This window comes from Myxocyprinus asiaticus, chromosome 9 (genome assembly GCF_019703515.2).
Source record: "Myxocyprinus asiaticus isolate MX2 ecotype Aquarium Trade chromosome 9, UBuf_Myxa_2, whole genome shotgun sequence".
Classification (NCBI taxonomy): domain Eukaryota; kingdom Metazoa; phylum Chordata; class Actinopteri; order Cypriniformes; family Catostomidae; genus Myxocyprinus; species Myxocyprinus asiaticus.
The window spans coordinates 1,659,197-1,676,540 of NC_059352.1; the positions used below are offsets into that span (position 1 = coordinate 1,659,197).

The window sequence follows — 17,344 nt, forward strand, 5'->3', positions numbered from 1 at the left end:
TACACACAGCACTTATGGTGTCAAAATAAAAGCTCCATGTGCAGTGTCAAAATAAAAGCTCCAGGTGAAAGTGTCAAAGAAAAAGCTCCAGGTGAAAGTGTCAAAGAAAAAGCTCCAGGTGAAAGTATCAAAATAAAAGCTCCAGGTGAAAGTGTGAAAATAATAGCTCCATGTGAAGTGTCAAAATAAAAGCTCCAGGCGAGAGTGTCAAAATAAAAGCTCCAGGTGAAAGTGTCAAAATAAAAGCTCCAGGTGAAAGTATCAAAGTAAAAGCTCCAGGTGAAGTGTCAAAATAAAAGCTCCAGGCAAGAGCGTCAAAATAAAAGCTCCAGGTGAAAGTGTCAAAATAAAAGCTCCAGGCGAAAGTGTCAAAGTAAAAGCTCCAGGTGAAAGTGTCAAAATAAAAGCTCCAAGTGACAGTGTCAAAATAAAAGCTCCAAGTGAAAGTATCAAAGTAAAAGCTCCAGGTGAAGTGTCAAAATAAAAGCTCCAGGCAAGAGTGTCAAAATAAAAGCTCCAGGCGAAAGTGTCAAAATAAAAGATCCAGGTGAAAGTGTCAAAATAAAAGCTCCATGTGAAAGTGTCAAAATAAAAGCTCCATGTGAAGTGTCAAAATAAAAGCTCCATGTGAAGTGTCAAAATAAAAGCTCCAAGTGACAGTGTCAAAATAAAAGCTCCATGTGAAAGTGTCAAAATAAAAGCTCCATGTGAAGTGTCAAAATAAAAGCTCCAAGTGACAGTGTCAAAATAAAAGCTCCATGTGAAGTGTCAAAATAAAAGCTCCAAGTGACAGTGTCAAAATAAAAGCTCCATGTGAAGTGTCAAAATAAAAGCTCCATGTGAAGTGTCAAAATAAAAGCTCCAAGTGACAGTGTCAAAATAAAAGCTCCAGGTGAAAGTGTCAAAATAAAAGCTCCAGGTGAAAGTGTCAAAATAAAAGCTCCAGGTGAAAGTGAAGTAAATAGGAAAGAAATATATTACTTTTAAATAAAGCAAATCTAATCCTCAAAATAATAATGATAATTCAGTATTATAATAATAAACTTGACTGGGTCCCACAATAATAATTTAGTATCATGCAATATTCAACCGGATTTTCAAAAAATAAGTGGAGTAGTTTTTGCACACCTTGTTAATTTACAAAAAAAGTTTTTATTACAAATATCTGAAGGTAAATAATGCTTTTTTAAGCTATTGTTTTTCACTGTAATTGTAAAAATAGTTTACTGTAAAACGTACATGTATTCTCTTGTTAAATATAATATACAGTACATTTTTATTAGAGATGCTCCGATGTATCAGCTGCCAATATTTATCTGCCAATTATTGACAAAATTAAAACCATCTGCATTTTGGTTATAAGCATGAAAACGCAGATATGAAAAACCGAATTATATCTAAAATTAATTAGTAACACACTTTGTAAAAACTCTATATAAAATGCTTTGACCTTTGAGTCTTCGGTATGATATCCATTAAAGCTGCACAATTGGTTGAATTAAGATTAAAATATTAATATGGCCTTGCGCGATTTCTAAACCATAAAAGGCTGCGTTTTTGCATTAAGCGCTGTGTGAGCATGCGGCACCCTCTAGCGGTCTGTATGGTTAAAATAATGGTAAAACAATTTGAGTTAGAAGATTTTAACACACCAACAGATACAAACTGCACACTAAACTGGAAAGCACTTGTGAAAATAGCAAGATCCAATCATATTGCACAACTGCAACGTAACTTGCAGGAGTCCGTGTATCGATACAGATTTTCTGATTTGATTTGATTCCGATTCACAAGCTCTTGAGTCGATTAAATTTAAATTCTGATATTATTTGGTTCTATTCTGATTCACGTGGATAGATTTCAGTTATAATGTCCATTTTGCATACATATGAAAGACATTCTCTCTCAGCTAATGCTGTTAATCATACAGGGGACCTTCCAACCTGGTACATTATGAAAATATTAGTTTTACAAATGAACAACAGAGCCCAAACTATGCAGTCCAACTGCTATTTATTTAACATGTTAAGTAATCGCCATAACCAAATCAGAGAAGTAAAAGTCGAACTCACAATTGTTCAAATAAGGATAGAAAATTAATATGAAAATGTATGTTTTGATTGAAATATATTCAGAGTTTTGTTTGAGGCATGAACAAAAGAAAACTGTGGTTGGTCCCTTTACTTGTCAGTCACATGGTCTCTTCCTTTCTAAGCAGGCGGTTCTTGGATAGAATGAGCAGCAATCTGGACCAGACTTTATGCTGATAGTCAAAGGTCTGGCTATGTTACAGAAATAGTTGATTTAAAATTTTAAATATGACTACTCTAGATAGACAGACAACATTTCCTTTAAAACCAAATGCACCACTGAGCAAGACTGGACTTTGTTTAATGTGTCAAAACACATATGAACAAGTGTATTTGGGGAAGATTTGTTCTGAATCAGTCAGAATTGGCTGTACTCACCCAGACCCTTCGTGCCGATGTGTTTGTCTTTGAATTTGTCGTAGGCGGCGTTTGGATTGACGACGATCCGCTCCACGCTGTCACTGCACAACTCCTCCTGTGAGAGCAGCAGAGACGAGTTAGAAACCATTACAAAAAGAATGAAAAACAAAGACACACACTCTTCACATCGCACATGCAAAACGGTTTTGGAGGGGATTTAGAACGAGGTGCTTCGGAAGATGTGATTGGTTGAATCTTCGTGATTAAATAAAGCCCCTCCCACAGAAGAGGCGTGGCTGATTGAAGTGTTGATTTAATAATGCAGAGAGTGGTTTGATCACACAGGAAAATTTCACAACACAACTTTTGCAAGACATCAGTGTTGTTCACTTAACAGAATATTCGTCCAATAATTGAGTTCAATACAGCTTAAGCTCAATCGACAGCATTTGTGGTATAATGTTGATTACCACAAAAATTAATTTCTTCTTCTCTTTATAAAAAGCAAAAATCGAGGTTATGTGGAAGTGAATGGGGCCAATTTTGGGAGTAGGGCTGTCGATTTAACACATAAATTTAGTGCAATTTCTTATTAAAAAAAAAAACGCATTAAAAAAACAACGCAATTAATCATGCCCACTGACGTGTATGTAAATTACATAATAAAAGTACAGATTTTCCTACCATACGAGCCACAAGTGGGCGGAGAGATCTTCCAATGTTCATTATGTACTGGAGGCAGTTGTAGAGGCGATGTCAGCAAGCGAAATCACCGACTTTTTTAAGATTGAAGTCTGTTTTTACGAGCCGCATCAATAGGTGGCAGCGCGCCTCAACAAACCCCACAAGCAGCGCAACCACAGAATGAGAATCGCTCACTAAGGAAGCACAACAGGATATATCTCCTTTATTAAAATTTGCATGTAAAATCTACTGACTTCAGTCGAATATTTAAGCATTATAAGAATAAAGTAGATCTACTGTATCATTTTCCTACAGTATTTAAACTGATGAGCATGACTTTTATCAGAAAAGATTAATAATAAAGTTTGAATAATGTCCTTTCATCATTGTAAAGTGCATTTCACATGAAATGAGTCGAGGCATCAACGCTCCGCTCAACGCCAACATCAAGCGGCACTTTGCCCTCCACATGACAAGCATTGCAGAAAGCGTCACGGAGGGGCGAATTTACGAGCTTGCCATGCAAGAAAGCGGGAGGTGCGCACAATAAACATTGAAAACATTTATTTGGAGCGAAGAGCAAACTTTTGAGGATTGGACACAACTTGTGGACATTGTGAGAAAATTTATTTGAACTCTTAGTCCACTTGGTTCTCTGCCCTTAGAGAATATACATTTTATATCTATTATTTTCATTATTATTATTATTCTTTTTTTAATTTTTTTTTCCAAAGGAAAAGTATGTACCTTGAATGCATGTAATAGCTTGGCTTATGTAATGCACATCAGTGATCAATCTTTTTTCTAAATAAGGGAAAACAATGGGAAAAAAACTGATTGCTGTCAACTGTAGGCTGTTCAATGATATGAGAACAAAACAAACAAGTTCATAAGCCACTTTTTGTATTGTCTAATCTATGCTTTTCATCTGACACAATAATGTAATTTATTTAAAATTGAATTTCAATAGTATTATATAATAATTGTAGGCCCTACATATTATATTTATAAACATTTGAATTATTATTAGGGCTGTCAATCGATTAAATGTTTTAATAGAATTAATTACATGGTGTGCCGATTAATTATTCGAATTAATTGCAATTAATCGCATATATAAATATTTGCTGAGAAAGCCCCTCAAATAACAACAATTCAATATATAATGGTGGAATAATTATAAATAGTTATATTTAAATAATTACAAATAATATATATATATATATATATATATATATATATATATATATATATATATACAGTAAGTATATATATATATTTCAGATAATTAAAATGCATTACATTATTGTGACAGAAGAGTTCAGCATTGATAAGACAATTGAACATAATCAAATCATTGACCTACAGTTCAGAGCAATCCATTCTGCAACTGAATTCATCAATCAGTCGAGATTTATTATAAGGGCTTGTTTAAGGATGTACACCTGCGTCAGACGGACGCTTTTGGAGCGTCTCACTTTGGTTGCGTCGCGTCATAAACATTCTGTTTTTAAGTCTCTGTGTCAAGTTAAATGTAGTTTAATACTTAGAAAAACACGTCTTGAGATCCCTAAGTTCAGATTTGCGCTCCATCAAGCTGTGTTTGAATGCAAGAGCGCGTCCTCGTGTTGTGTTGTCTGCTGAAGGGTTGGTTTGTTCTCTGTATAAGCTGCATGTTGTCTATACAGCTGGAGTTTCGCTTACTGCCCCCTGGAGAAAACACATGGTACTTCAAACTTGAATTGCACAGGAATCTTCCTTATTACGGTCTGGGGACATGATTGTGTAAATTTGTTCCACACGTTCTTTTTTTATATAATTAATCGCAGTGAATTAACGCGTTTATATGAATTAGCTTTATTTGGGGACCTTTCTCAGCAAATAATGATGTATGCGATTAATTAATCGGCATGTCTTGTAATTAATTTAATTAAAATGTTTACTTGATTAACAGCCCTAGTTTAAGGGTGTAAATGTGAAGCTCTTGATTTTATAAAAGCACTTACATTAATTCTTCTTTAAAAACGTGTATTATTTGAGCTGTAAAGTTGTTTAAATCATTGTTTTAGGGTTTTAGGGCTTACTGCATTGCGTCATCATGGTAACAAAGTTGTAAAATTGTCTGTAACTTTCCACAGATGTGGTCAGTAACTGATTTAATGACATGTTAACACACATATTGTTTATGTCTTGTGTCTATACTTTTGAAACAGTGAGTATTTTAATGTTTACAGATTATTGACCCCATTGACTTCCATTGTAAGTGTCGCACTGGAACACAGATTTAAAGAAAAGCAGGGACGAGTTGACATTAATTTTTGTGTTAGTCAACATTATGCCACAAATGCTGTCGATTGAGCTTCACTTGTATTGAACCCGGAATATTCCTTTAAACAGAAACACACCAATTTCACACTGTCATGCATCACCAACACAAAACTATATATTCTCAGAAACACAATATAAAACGTAATCACAGGAATAGATTCAAGTTGACAGAAAATGTGTATAGAGACTTCGTAAGCTTTCTATCATCTAAAATATTGCAGCAACAAAATTTCTACATTTACCAAAGAAAATGTAAAGTGGATGATTGCCAGGGCGTTGCTACGTTGTTGCTAAGGTGTTCTGAGTGGTTCTCTAAATCTGACTATATACATCTATGGGATTTTTACTGTATTTAAGGTGAAAATTGTAAGTGTTATCACTAAGTAAAGTAACAGCATATAATTTATGTCTGTAGCACAAATGGTGCAGGACGAGTTACACACTGAACATTTAATACTTAAGGTTAGGGGTTTCTTCAAATCGCTAACACTATATATAAGTATTAGTAATAGTAATATTTGCCTAAGTTAATTAAAAAGTTCTACTATGAATCTGCAATATCTCTAACTCTCCAGTAAAGCTGTCTAATGTGGCTTTTAAGTTGGACACACGTTCACAGTGTAATGAATGCAAGAATACAGTGAACTCAAAGAGTATCTGGACAGTTTTCAGTTTTAATTGGCCAAAACTGTCAGCGTGAAGGGTATTTTCACCATCGTTCTCAGTATAGTTTGGCACTTCCAGAACGTTCCAAATACAGATTTTTATTTTAAAGAACTCAAACAGAGAACAATCCGGATAAAGCTGAGCTGATGACACCCGGCGACCACATGCGTGGACGTTGCATTTTGGCTTTGCTTTACCCAACACATAATTAGATTTCATTTAAATCGACTGATCTCAGTTCAGGAGACTCAGTGCTGTCAATAAGGGGTTAAACTTTCGACACACAGGGTCATGTGACAAAACAACATGGCGCTGATCTCAGCTGAGTTTGTGTTTGAGAGAAACGCCAACATAACTACATCTGGTAAGAAACCTCATTAAGTTTTTACATTGAACCCTGTTTGAGTCAAAAGATTAGAGTCTCTAGTTTCATCCGATATGCCATTTTTTAAATTTGAGCAATTCATCGTGAAACGGCACGCTGATAAACACAATGACCACGTATGTGGACTATATGCTCAGTTTCAGTTCAAATATCCAATATGTACTGTCTGTGCATTATTATATTGAGAAGAAATGTTGTTTTCAGAGGCTTTATATGGAGTCAGGATGAAAATAAGGTGCATTTCAAACTGTTCTGAGACCAGTGCAGACAGACAGCACACTGGAGGTTAAGTCATTCACTAAATAGGGAGCAAGGGAGCATCCTATAGCTCTCTATGCAGCTAAGTGCATTCATACAATACATATAATATGGAAACATAATAAAATAGGGATGTATGATTTCCATTAAGGCTTTAAAACGCTAAAGTAGAATGACATGAAAAATTCGATATAGGTATATTGCAGTTATAATGTCCTTTTTACGTACACATGAAAGAAATGTTCTCCCAGCTAATGCTGTTAACTTTACAGGGGAACTTCTAACTAGGTACATTACGAAAATATTAATTTTACTAATTCGATTTTATTAGTTTTTCATCATTTTGGTCACATTTTGGCTTTTAAAAATGAACAAATCCATGTATTCAATCAGCGAATATGATAATATATTGCATATATTATTTTTTGTTACATGTTTATTGTTTAATAACATAATTTGTGGTATTTACATTAATTTGTTGAACACGTGTTAAAAATGGTACTGTCTCCTTAAGAAAGTTGGCATTTCTGTAAACAGCGTCTGTAACGAGAGACTCGAACGGCTTTATCTCATCGGTCCAACGCCTGATTAGAATTAAATGTTTCTTTTTTTGTTGTTTTTGATCAATAACTGACAGTAAAGAACAGAAAGGATATTAAAAGAGACATTATTTGCAGGGGTCTGGGTAGCTCAGCGAGTATTGACGTTGATTACCACCCCTGGAGTCGCGAGTTTGAATCCAGGGCGTGCTGAGTGACTCCAGCCAGGTCTCCTAAGCAACCAAATTGGCCCGGTTGCTAGGGAGGGTAGAGTCACATGAGGTAACCTCCTCGTGGTCGCTATAATGTTGTTCTCGCTCTCGGTGGGGCGCGTGGTGGGTTGTGCGTGGATGCCGCGGAGAATAGCGTGAAGCCTCCACATGCGCTATGTCTCCGCGGTAACGCGCTCAACAAGCCACGTGATAAGATGCGCAGATTGACGGTCTCAGACGCGGAGGCAACTGAGATTCGTCCTCCGCCACCCGGATTGAGGCGAGTCACTACACCACCACGAGGACTTAGAGCACATTGGGAATTCCAAATTAGGAGATAAAAAAAGAGAGACATTATTCAACGACAAATCGGTCATGTGGATCTCATCTTTGGACACAAACGGATCAACTTTTACTCTCAACGCGCAGTAAAGGATCTCGCCGCTGAGTACTCCACCACTATACTACACAATCACTGATGAGTGAAATCTTAACATTTACAAGCCAGTTGCCGATATACATTTTAGACGTATAGTGCAGTTTTGGTTTAATTATTACAATTATTATTACATGTTGCAATATCACAAAAACAAGTGAACTGACTATCAGCACACTGTGCAGCATTTTTATTTGACCCAAAAAACCCTAGCTCACATAATGCAATAACACCGGAAATTAAGACGTGGCATTTCTATATATTTGCTCAAAATTTCCTTTATTTGGATGGTAAAATGTAATTGGAATTAGAAGTGCACAAAAATACCGGTTATCTCAAATAACCAGTGACATCATAAATGTGGCTCTTATCATTTCAGCCATTGTAATGCAATTGTATTTATTTTTCAGACATTTCCTTTAAATGTATTTAAAAATGGTGCATATCTCATGCGAGGTGGATAAACAATACAATTTCCTCAGAAAAACAATTATAGCAGGGGGTCAGTGGTAAAGACGCTGGCTACCACCCCTGGAGTTCGCTAGTTCACTAGTTTGAATCCCAGGGCATGCTGAGTGACTCCAGCCAGGTCTCCTAAGCAACCAAATTGGCCCGGTTGCTAGGGAGGGTAGAGTCACATGGGGTAACCTCCTCGTGATCGCTATAATGTGGTTCGTTCTCGGTGGGGCGCGTGGTGAGTTGAGCGTGGTTGCCGCGGTGGATGGCGTGAAGCCTCCACACGCGCAATGTCTCCGTGGCAACGCGCTCAACAAGCCACGTGATAAGATGCGCGGGTTGACGATCTCAGACGCGGAGGCAACTGAGATTCATCCTCCACCACCCGGATTGAGGCGAGTCACTACGCCACCACGAGGACTTAAAAGCACATTGGGAATTGGGCATTCCAAATTGCGAAAAAAATAAATAAATAAATAAATAAAATAAAATTATAGCTCTTTAATACAGTCAAATATAACTCAAAAGTTTAAGGAGTTTTGTTCCTTTGCATAAAACGTTATTTTTCCATGGTACGGTTGATATTTCCAAATAATTGCTCATATCTAGATATTTAGATCTAGTCTGTTGACTGGTTTGTAAAACAAACTTAGTGAAAGCTTATTAGTTGTTGACGATTGTAGTTTTACAATGGCTGTTACCGATATCTAGAGAGCAGGGCGACTGATGACCAATATAATGCTTATATATATTTAACGATGGAAAATTAGACATGTATAAAGTTGCATACAATAAAAAATAACCTTATACAATATTTACTCAATATTCACATTTCAGAGGACACTTCTGTTTATCGGCCAAGCGGAAACCGCTAAGGAACAATGCCGATAATCTCAAAACCACCAAATATAGGCAGATTTATTAGTTTTTGACTGATAAACAGTTTCTGCACTATGTGCAAAATCCCTTGATGATTTCTGAATAATTTACCCTCAGGGATGAAAACACCCTTCATAAGACACTGACAGATTGACCAATAACATGAGCATTACTGAATCATATTAACTGTGACATATTAATGCTCAGAGCCAGAACAACACAGTGAAGAACTCTTAGTCCAAATGTGTGTTGAGTTCACAGACGCACATGCACAGATCACGATCCGGCTGGTTTAGAGTCAGCTGCTGTTAGAGAGAGATGTTTAGAGGAGTCAGCGGCTGTTAAAGGGGGAATCAGAGACTCTTACCAGCTCCTTCGGTCCCCAAAGAAAGTTACAGCAAAAACACAAGAGGAAAACAAGAAGAGAGTGAGGAAGGGAGAGAGAAATAGTAATATAGTTATCACATGACATGCACAACAGGAGCTGGTGTGAGAGGAGAACAGAGCGTTGTGAACCTCGTCGGATGGTTTGTTGATTAACTCCGGCCGCAGGATATGCATTACAGAATAACTGTACAACTAGATTTTGATGCTTGCTAACAAAAATAATCATATTGATCTAGACATAAAGGCAAAAACTGCTTAGAACTCATAAATCACAGCGAGTAGTAGAGCTGTATACTGTGCGACAGTATATAAGTGTAAACCAGTAGATATTCTGCAATACCGTTTATCTCCGTATATCTACGGCGCTATTTAATAAATCTGCCACCAAACAGAAAACTTTAGGCTACTCTGCAAACTATGAGATTTATAATCTACTCTAGAGATGTACAGAAGCCCTGAACTGCACTGTGGAAAAAAATTTCACTAGGCAAAAACATTTTTTTTTTTTATGTCTTAGTCCTGAGCCTATGTCCCACAAAAAAAAAAATAAATAAATAAAAAAAAACCTTTCTCTCAAAAAACTTTTTTTTTTTTACTACATAAATGGGTTTTTTCTGTGTATATTTTTTTCTCTAATTTGTTTTTCATCTAAATGTTTTTTCTCTATCATATTTTTTTCTCTCTCTAAATTTTATTATTAAGCTGCCAGTTCCCTTGCAATAGTTTGCGTTCTCTCGCAATAAGTTTTGATAGTTTATGTTAGTTCATAGTGCATTAACTAATGTTTACATATACAACATTTGATCTGAAAAGTGTTAGTATATGTTCAAATGAACCAAGATGAATAAATTCTGTAGAGGTATTATTCATTGTTAGTTCATGTTAACTAATGTTGTTTACAAATGTAACCTTACTTTATAGTGTTACCACAATATTGCTATAGTAAATCCATTGTTAAATATGGTATGTGCATTGTAAAATGATGATACCCACAAAATATAGATTTTTATTAACATAGATTTTGTTTTCCTGTATTATCACTATCTTGGTTAAAATATGGTTACTGTAGTAAAAACATGTTCAATTTATTGCGAGGGAACAACGAATTCCAGCCCTGTCCTCTAAGGGGCTTCGTAGTAAAACAAGTTGCTAAGCTTTATTACATTTATGCATAATTTCACACAAGGCCATTCGTCATAATGTAATAATTATACACACACACACACACACACACACACACACAAAAGCAATAAACCTTTAGACATGTGAGAATTTGTTCTAGTTAAAATCAAAGAAATCAAAACAAATCCCCAATTATAATTGTACAGTTGTCCATGATGGGAAAACAGGTGAAAGGGAAGAAGAGTTCAACTAGAGAACAAGCACGTCTTACTTGCACAAACTAGCATCCGGAGCGGGTCAAACAGTGAAGATGAGTTAGTGGAGGGGAGGGAGAGTGTCGTTAGATCAAATGTGAGTGAATTATACACACATACTATACAGACATCAGTTCACACAGACACACACTCACACACACACACACGCACACACACACTCACAGACAGACAGACACACACACACACACGCACACACGCACACGCACACTCACAGACAGACACACACACACACACACACACTCACAGACAGACACACCCACACACGCACACACACTCACAGACAGACACACCCACACACGCACACACACTCACAGACAGACACACCCACACACGCACACACACTCACAGACAGACACACACCCACACACACACACTCACAGACAGACACACACACACACACACACACACACACTCACAGACAGACACACACCCACACATGCACACACTCACAGACAGACACACCCACACACACACACTCACAGACAGACACACCCACACACACAGACAGACACACCCACACACACACACTCACAGACACACATAGACACACACACACACACTCACAGACACACACAGACACACACACACACTCACAGACACACTCACAGACGGACACACACACACACACAGACACACACACACACACTCACTCAGACACACACACTCACGTTCACACCCATAGACACACACATACACACTCACAGACAGACACACACACACACACCCACAGACACACTCACACACACTCACGTTCACACCCACAGACACACACATACACACAGACACACACTCACAGACACACACACACAGACACACACTCACACTCACAGACACACACACACACACTCACAGACACACACACACACACACTCACAGACACACACACACACACTCACAGACAGACACACACACAGACAGACAGACAGACAGACAGACACACACGCACAGACACAGACAGACACACACACACACACACACACACACACTCACAGACACACACACACACACACTCACACTCACAGACACACACATACACACACACTCACAGACACAGATACACACACACACTCACAGACACACAAACAGACACAGACACACACACACACACACACACACACACACACACACACACACACACACACTCACCGACTCAAACTGGGCCTGATCATCCTCGGGCAGATCACATGTCTCATACACGTCAGGCTCGTTGGATGCCTGAGAAGAAGTGATGTCATTTTAATAATGATGACGTAATTTCATAAAGAGTATGCCATTTCAATACAGATGATAACATTTCACTAATGACAGGCCAACGCCCTTTACAAAACTATAAAAACAGTGTGAAACCACGATTACTTGTAAGATGTGAGATATAAATGAGATATACATGAGATATAAATGAGTTATAAATGAGATATAAATTAAATATAAATGAGGAGGCCGGCTGGATTTGCTATTGGTAGATGCGACTCTTGCTGCTTTTGTTACCTAGTATTAAAAGTTGACACGGATAGTTTGATAAAGCATCCTTACATTTGCTTATATTTTATATCAAGAGTCAACAAACGGGTGATTTTATGACAGGAGCTTCAACAGTTTGATTCTGTTTATGATAATCGACCGTGCGCGAGATCTGTGCTAATGCTAATATCCCTCACTGTTGTTATTGTTGTTAATGTGCAGAATGAAGCACTTACGATGCCCGGCAGGTTGGCATACTTCGGGTCAGCCATTGCAGCACGTTCGGGGGAAAGTAGCGACAGTTAAATATATAATCGGTCTCTGTAACGCCCAGATTAAATTGATTTTAAAATAGATGAATGAAGCGGATCTGCTGTCTGACTCGCCTGCTACAGTGACAGCTGCAACGTCACCCCAGAGATCTTCAACCTTCGAGATTTTAAATTATTGAGAGCAGTGTCACGGTCAACTAGCGTGTTACGACAGCAAGTCACCGTTTGCGGATACCATACAAACGAATGGGGAGAGCCGTAAACCGACAACTACCTGTCGCAAAATTGTTTGTGTCTTCTCTTATAAAACAGCCATTTTATCGTAGTAAACGCCACACATAGTTAATCCCAAAAGGATTTATTAGTGTAAAACATATTGAATATTAGTGGACAGGCAGTCAATTAATATAATAATGAGCTGTTTCCTCATAAAAGCATTTTATTGAGCGTAATGAAGCATCTCCTCCATAGACATCCATTAAAAAAACGGTCTTCTCGCCAGTGTAGCGGCCATCACCGCGTTATGCTTTTTTAGGCTAAAATGTAGAATATATGTAGAAGAGCTCTGGTCACATCACACGGACACAAAACATCGCTCAATCTCGCGATGACGGTCATGTGTTATTTTAATGTCCAAATTGTATAACCTGGCTCACCCTTTTTGATTGAGGTAGATATATAGATACAGCAAACATATAAATTCTACCAATTGGAATGGGATATTATGACACTTTGCATTAATAATGCAGAAGAAAAAAAATCAACATTTGTTTTTAATAAATGATTTCGACTTATTTCGTTTAAAACTATTGAGGGACAAATTACTCAAAATTAAATCATTAAACAATTATTTAAATATTTAAATAAATTATTAAATACATAATGAATGGTTAAAAACTATAAAATTATTAAATTAATAATTAAATCACCAAATAAAGCAATAAATGTCCATTGTTTGTCATTTTAGCATTATCTTTGCGTTGGTTATTAATTTAAGCATAAGCTTTGTGTCTTTTAATTTTAATTTTCAGGGTTACGGATATCAGTATGTCACACTGCTAAAATGAAATGCAAGGGACATATTTTTATTTATTTAGTGATTTAATGATTATTTTATATTTTTTAAAATTTTTATTTAAATATTTATTTATATAATTTCACATATTTAAAATAGAGCTACCTCAGAATACTGATAACACTTCTTCAAGCCAATAAACAATATTATCTGTTAATGTTTTTCTGTTGTTGTTATTATTTCATTTGTATATCTATGCTGATCTATGCTGTAAATGTATCTCATTCTCATTTCTAAATCGCAGTCTTTCTAATAATAAAAGGGTAAATTTAATTGTTTAAAAAAACATGATTAATGAAAATATTACAGCAAATGAAATTTAATACAGCATCCAGTCTTTTTACTAAAAAATCAAAATAAACTGATACAAAATTATTTTAAAGTAAATGAGATGAAGCATATTTATTAATATATTATATTAATATATATATATATATATATATATATATATATATATATATATATATATATATTAATTCCAAAAACAGATGTGTGTGCCGACGTGTATATGCAATATATATATATATATATATATATATATATATATATATATATATATATATATATATATATATATATATATATTCTTTTTTTTTTTTTTTTTTCTTTCAAATGCACACACAAAAAAAAGAGAGCGAGAGAAAGCATTTGTATAATATATAAATAACAAATAAAAATTAGTAGGCTATATCATTTGTAAGTTTACATTAATTGTTATAATTTTTTACAAGTTTAAGGTTTTTACGAGTTTGAGTAGACAGATATAAAAAGACTTCAACATATAGTATAAAAAGTTTTGTTGTTGTTGTTTGTGTTGTTCTCATTTTGTGAATGCAACTTTTGGCTAAAATATATTGACATGTTGTCAGTGGTCCTGATGCGAACTGACGCCCCGCCCCCTGCCAAATACAGACCAATCAGGGATGAGCAGTGTCAAGCGCGTGTGTCTCCGGATCCCTGCAGAATCACGCTGCAAATCTGCAACACACATCCTCGAGATAACAACACAGTTCACTATTAACTGCTCGATTCTGCTGGTTAAACTCGAGTGATTCGATTAGCGGTTATTTCGGATCAGCTCATCAAACGGATTATTCATCCTGATTGTTTCATCCATCAGAAGAGCCGTTTATCTACACAAGACTGCGTGAATCACTGATAGATCCGAAGGAAAACAACCCATCCGTGTTGTATCAATAGCAAGCCTCTGCACTCTCTCTCTCTCCAGCATCACAGGATGGCTGATGTCAGTGCAGAATGCAACATAAAGGTGTTGTGTCGATTCCGACCCCTGAATCAGTCTGAAATCCTCCGTGGCGACAGATTTATTCCCACATTTCAGGAAGATGACACTGTCATCATTGGGGTGAGTTTAAATCAGTTTTCCTCTTGCTATAATATAAATTATGAGTGGTTTATCATAAGTGACGCAGATGAGATCAAAGTTTCATTTTCACACTCATCCAGATGGTCATCCACTTGCTGTATGAGTATACTGATGATAGGATTAATTCAGTTTAGTATGCTCATATTTACACTAGATTGATTGATAGTAAAAAATGTTTGGTCAGGTAACCTAAAATGTGCTACATTTGGTATTTTTTATTTATTACGACTGAAGCAACCTGAATAAATTAGGTTAAACTAATAAAAGCAAATCTGAGGGTCGGATATGTCGTGCACATATTTATGTATACACTAGTGCTGTGAATCGATTAATTTTTAAAAAGTAATTAATCGCACAGTTTTTTGTGATACTTTGCGGTTAATCGCGATTTATCATGGTACATGATACATTACATACTGTATGTACTGTATCATGAATATTTGTACTTTATACTTTGTCTCAAGAAATTGTCATCATTTATTTTAGTTTTTTCAGATAGAGTAAATTAGACAAATTTTTACAGGTGTTAAAGGTGCTGTAACGATTTTAGCCGTTCTACGTCCACAAGCTGAGCTGTTGATTTAGCCACGCCCCCTCTATCCAAAACCCCGCCCTCTAAAGATACCAAATTCGCTTTATTGAGACCGTCATCATGCAGAAACGGTTGATAAAAACAACAGCAGTAAAATAGCGCCCTCAGCTGACAACTGTTATGAACAACACGGCATAAAAATGGCATTAAGCCTCAATAATTCACTGCAACTACAATACTATGAGAATGCACAAAATGATTGACAGGTCAAAAGCGTCATTGTATGCGGCCCGCAAACACATTTTTGTTTGCTGTTTACAGAGTCTAGAGATGTCATCGGTGAGATATCTTACGACACTTATTTCATTAATATCTTTCAGGGAGTAGGACAATTTTTTGCATACCTTTCCATAAACAAACCGCTTACAGCACCTTTAATCTTTCATACAAGTATGCATGCCATAAAATCAGTGGACATGCTGTAATTAAAAGTTGGGCAAAATCTTCTGGTGTTTTAAAGTGGACTTGGCAGATTCGATTCATATCAAAATTCACTGGCAAGAGAATCGTAAGTGTACACTGACATTGCATTATTAGACACTATACATACAGATATAAACATAGTGTTGGGTAAGTTACAAAAAAAAAAGCAATCCAGTACAAACTACGAACTACTTTATTACTTTTTTACTAATTACTAATTATTTTACTTTTAAGTTACTCTCTTAAACATTTTTTTTCTGCTCAACAAATTCAAAATATCTATTTTCTCCTTGTTCATCGTCGCAGAAACGCAAACAGACGTACATAGTATGAACATAAGAATTCACATTTTAATTGTATTACACATAAATAATATGTTTTTAGAAACATTTGTAACACAAATAATGTACTTAAAAGTAATTAGTTTAATTGAAAGTAAGTAACTGTAATCTGATTACAATAATTATAATTTAATTTATATTTATTTATCACACATTATATGTTTGCACATATACAGTGAAATTCTTTTTTTCACATATCCCAGCTAAGCTGGGGTCAGAGTGAGGGGTCAGCCATGATACAGCACCCCTGGAGCAGATAGGGTCAAGGGCCTTGCTCAAGGGCCCAACAGTGGCATCTTGGCAGTGCTGGGGCTTGAACCCCCAATCTTCTGATCAGTAACCCAAAGCCTTAACCGCTGAGCCACCACTACCCCATAAGTTTTTGCATATCCCAGCCAAGCTGGGGTCAGAGCGCAGGGTCAGCCATGATACGGCACCCCTGGAGCAGATGGGGTCAAGGGCCTTGCTTAAGGGCGCAACGGTGGCATCGTGGCGGTGTTGGGGCTTGAACCCCGACCATCTAGTCATTAACCCAGAGCCTTAACCGCCAAGCCACCACTGCCCCTACACTCAATTTAAAATGTAATTCATTACAGTACTTTGTGGTGCATAAAAGTAATTATATTACAGTAAATAATTACTTTGTAATCCAATTACACTCAACACTGCATATAAAACATATTGAATTGCTGAAGTTTAAAATTTAAAAACTAGAA

General features: G+C 36.4%; 2 protein-coding genes across 4 annotated transcripts in view; one reads left to right on the forward strand and one right to left on the reverse strand.

The window, feature by feature from the left end:
- LOC127445789 (dynactin subunit 2-like) overlaps positions 1-12,943 on the reverse strand; it is a 33,963-nt gene extending 21,020 nt beyond the window's left edge. Inside the window, exons 1-3 of the mRNA XM_051706117.1 lie at positions 12,775-12,943; positions 12,224-12,292; positions 2,469-2,565 (exon numbers count right to left, since the gene is read on the reverse strand). Of these exons, the coding sequence (XP_051562077.1) occupies positions 2,469-2,565; positions 12,224-12,292; positions 12,775-12,810 (202 nt within the window). The 5' untranslated portion in view covers positions 12,811-12,943. The remainder of the gene's footprint in view (positions 1-2,468; positions 2,566-12,223; positions 12,293-12,774) is intronic.
- Positions 12,944-14,886: 1,943 nt separating this feature from the next.
- Positions 14,887-17,344, forward strand: part of LOC127446582 (kinesin heavy chain-like) — a 53,621-nt gene continuing 51,163 nt past the window's right edge. For all 3 annotated transcript variants that reach the window (XM_051707611.1, XM_051707612.1, XM_051707613.1), the window contains exon 1: positions 14,887-15,251. In XM_051707611.1, coding sequence (XP_051563571.1) covers positions 15,123-15,251 — 129 coding nt within the window. In that variant the 5' untranslated portion in view covers positions 14,887-15,122. The remainder of the gene's footprint in view (positions 15,252-17,344) is intronic.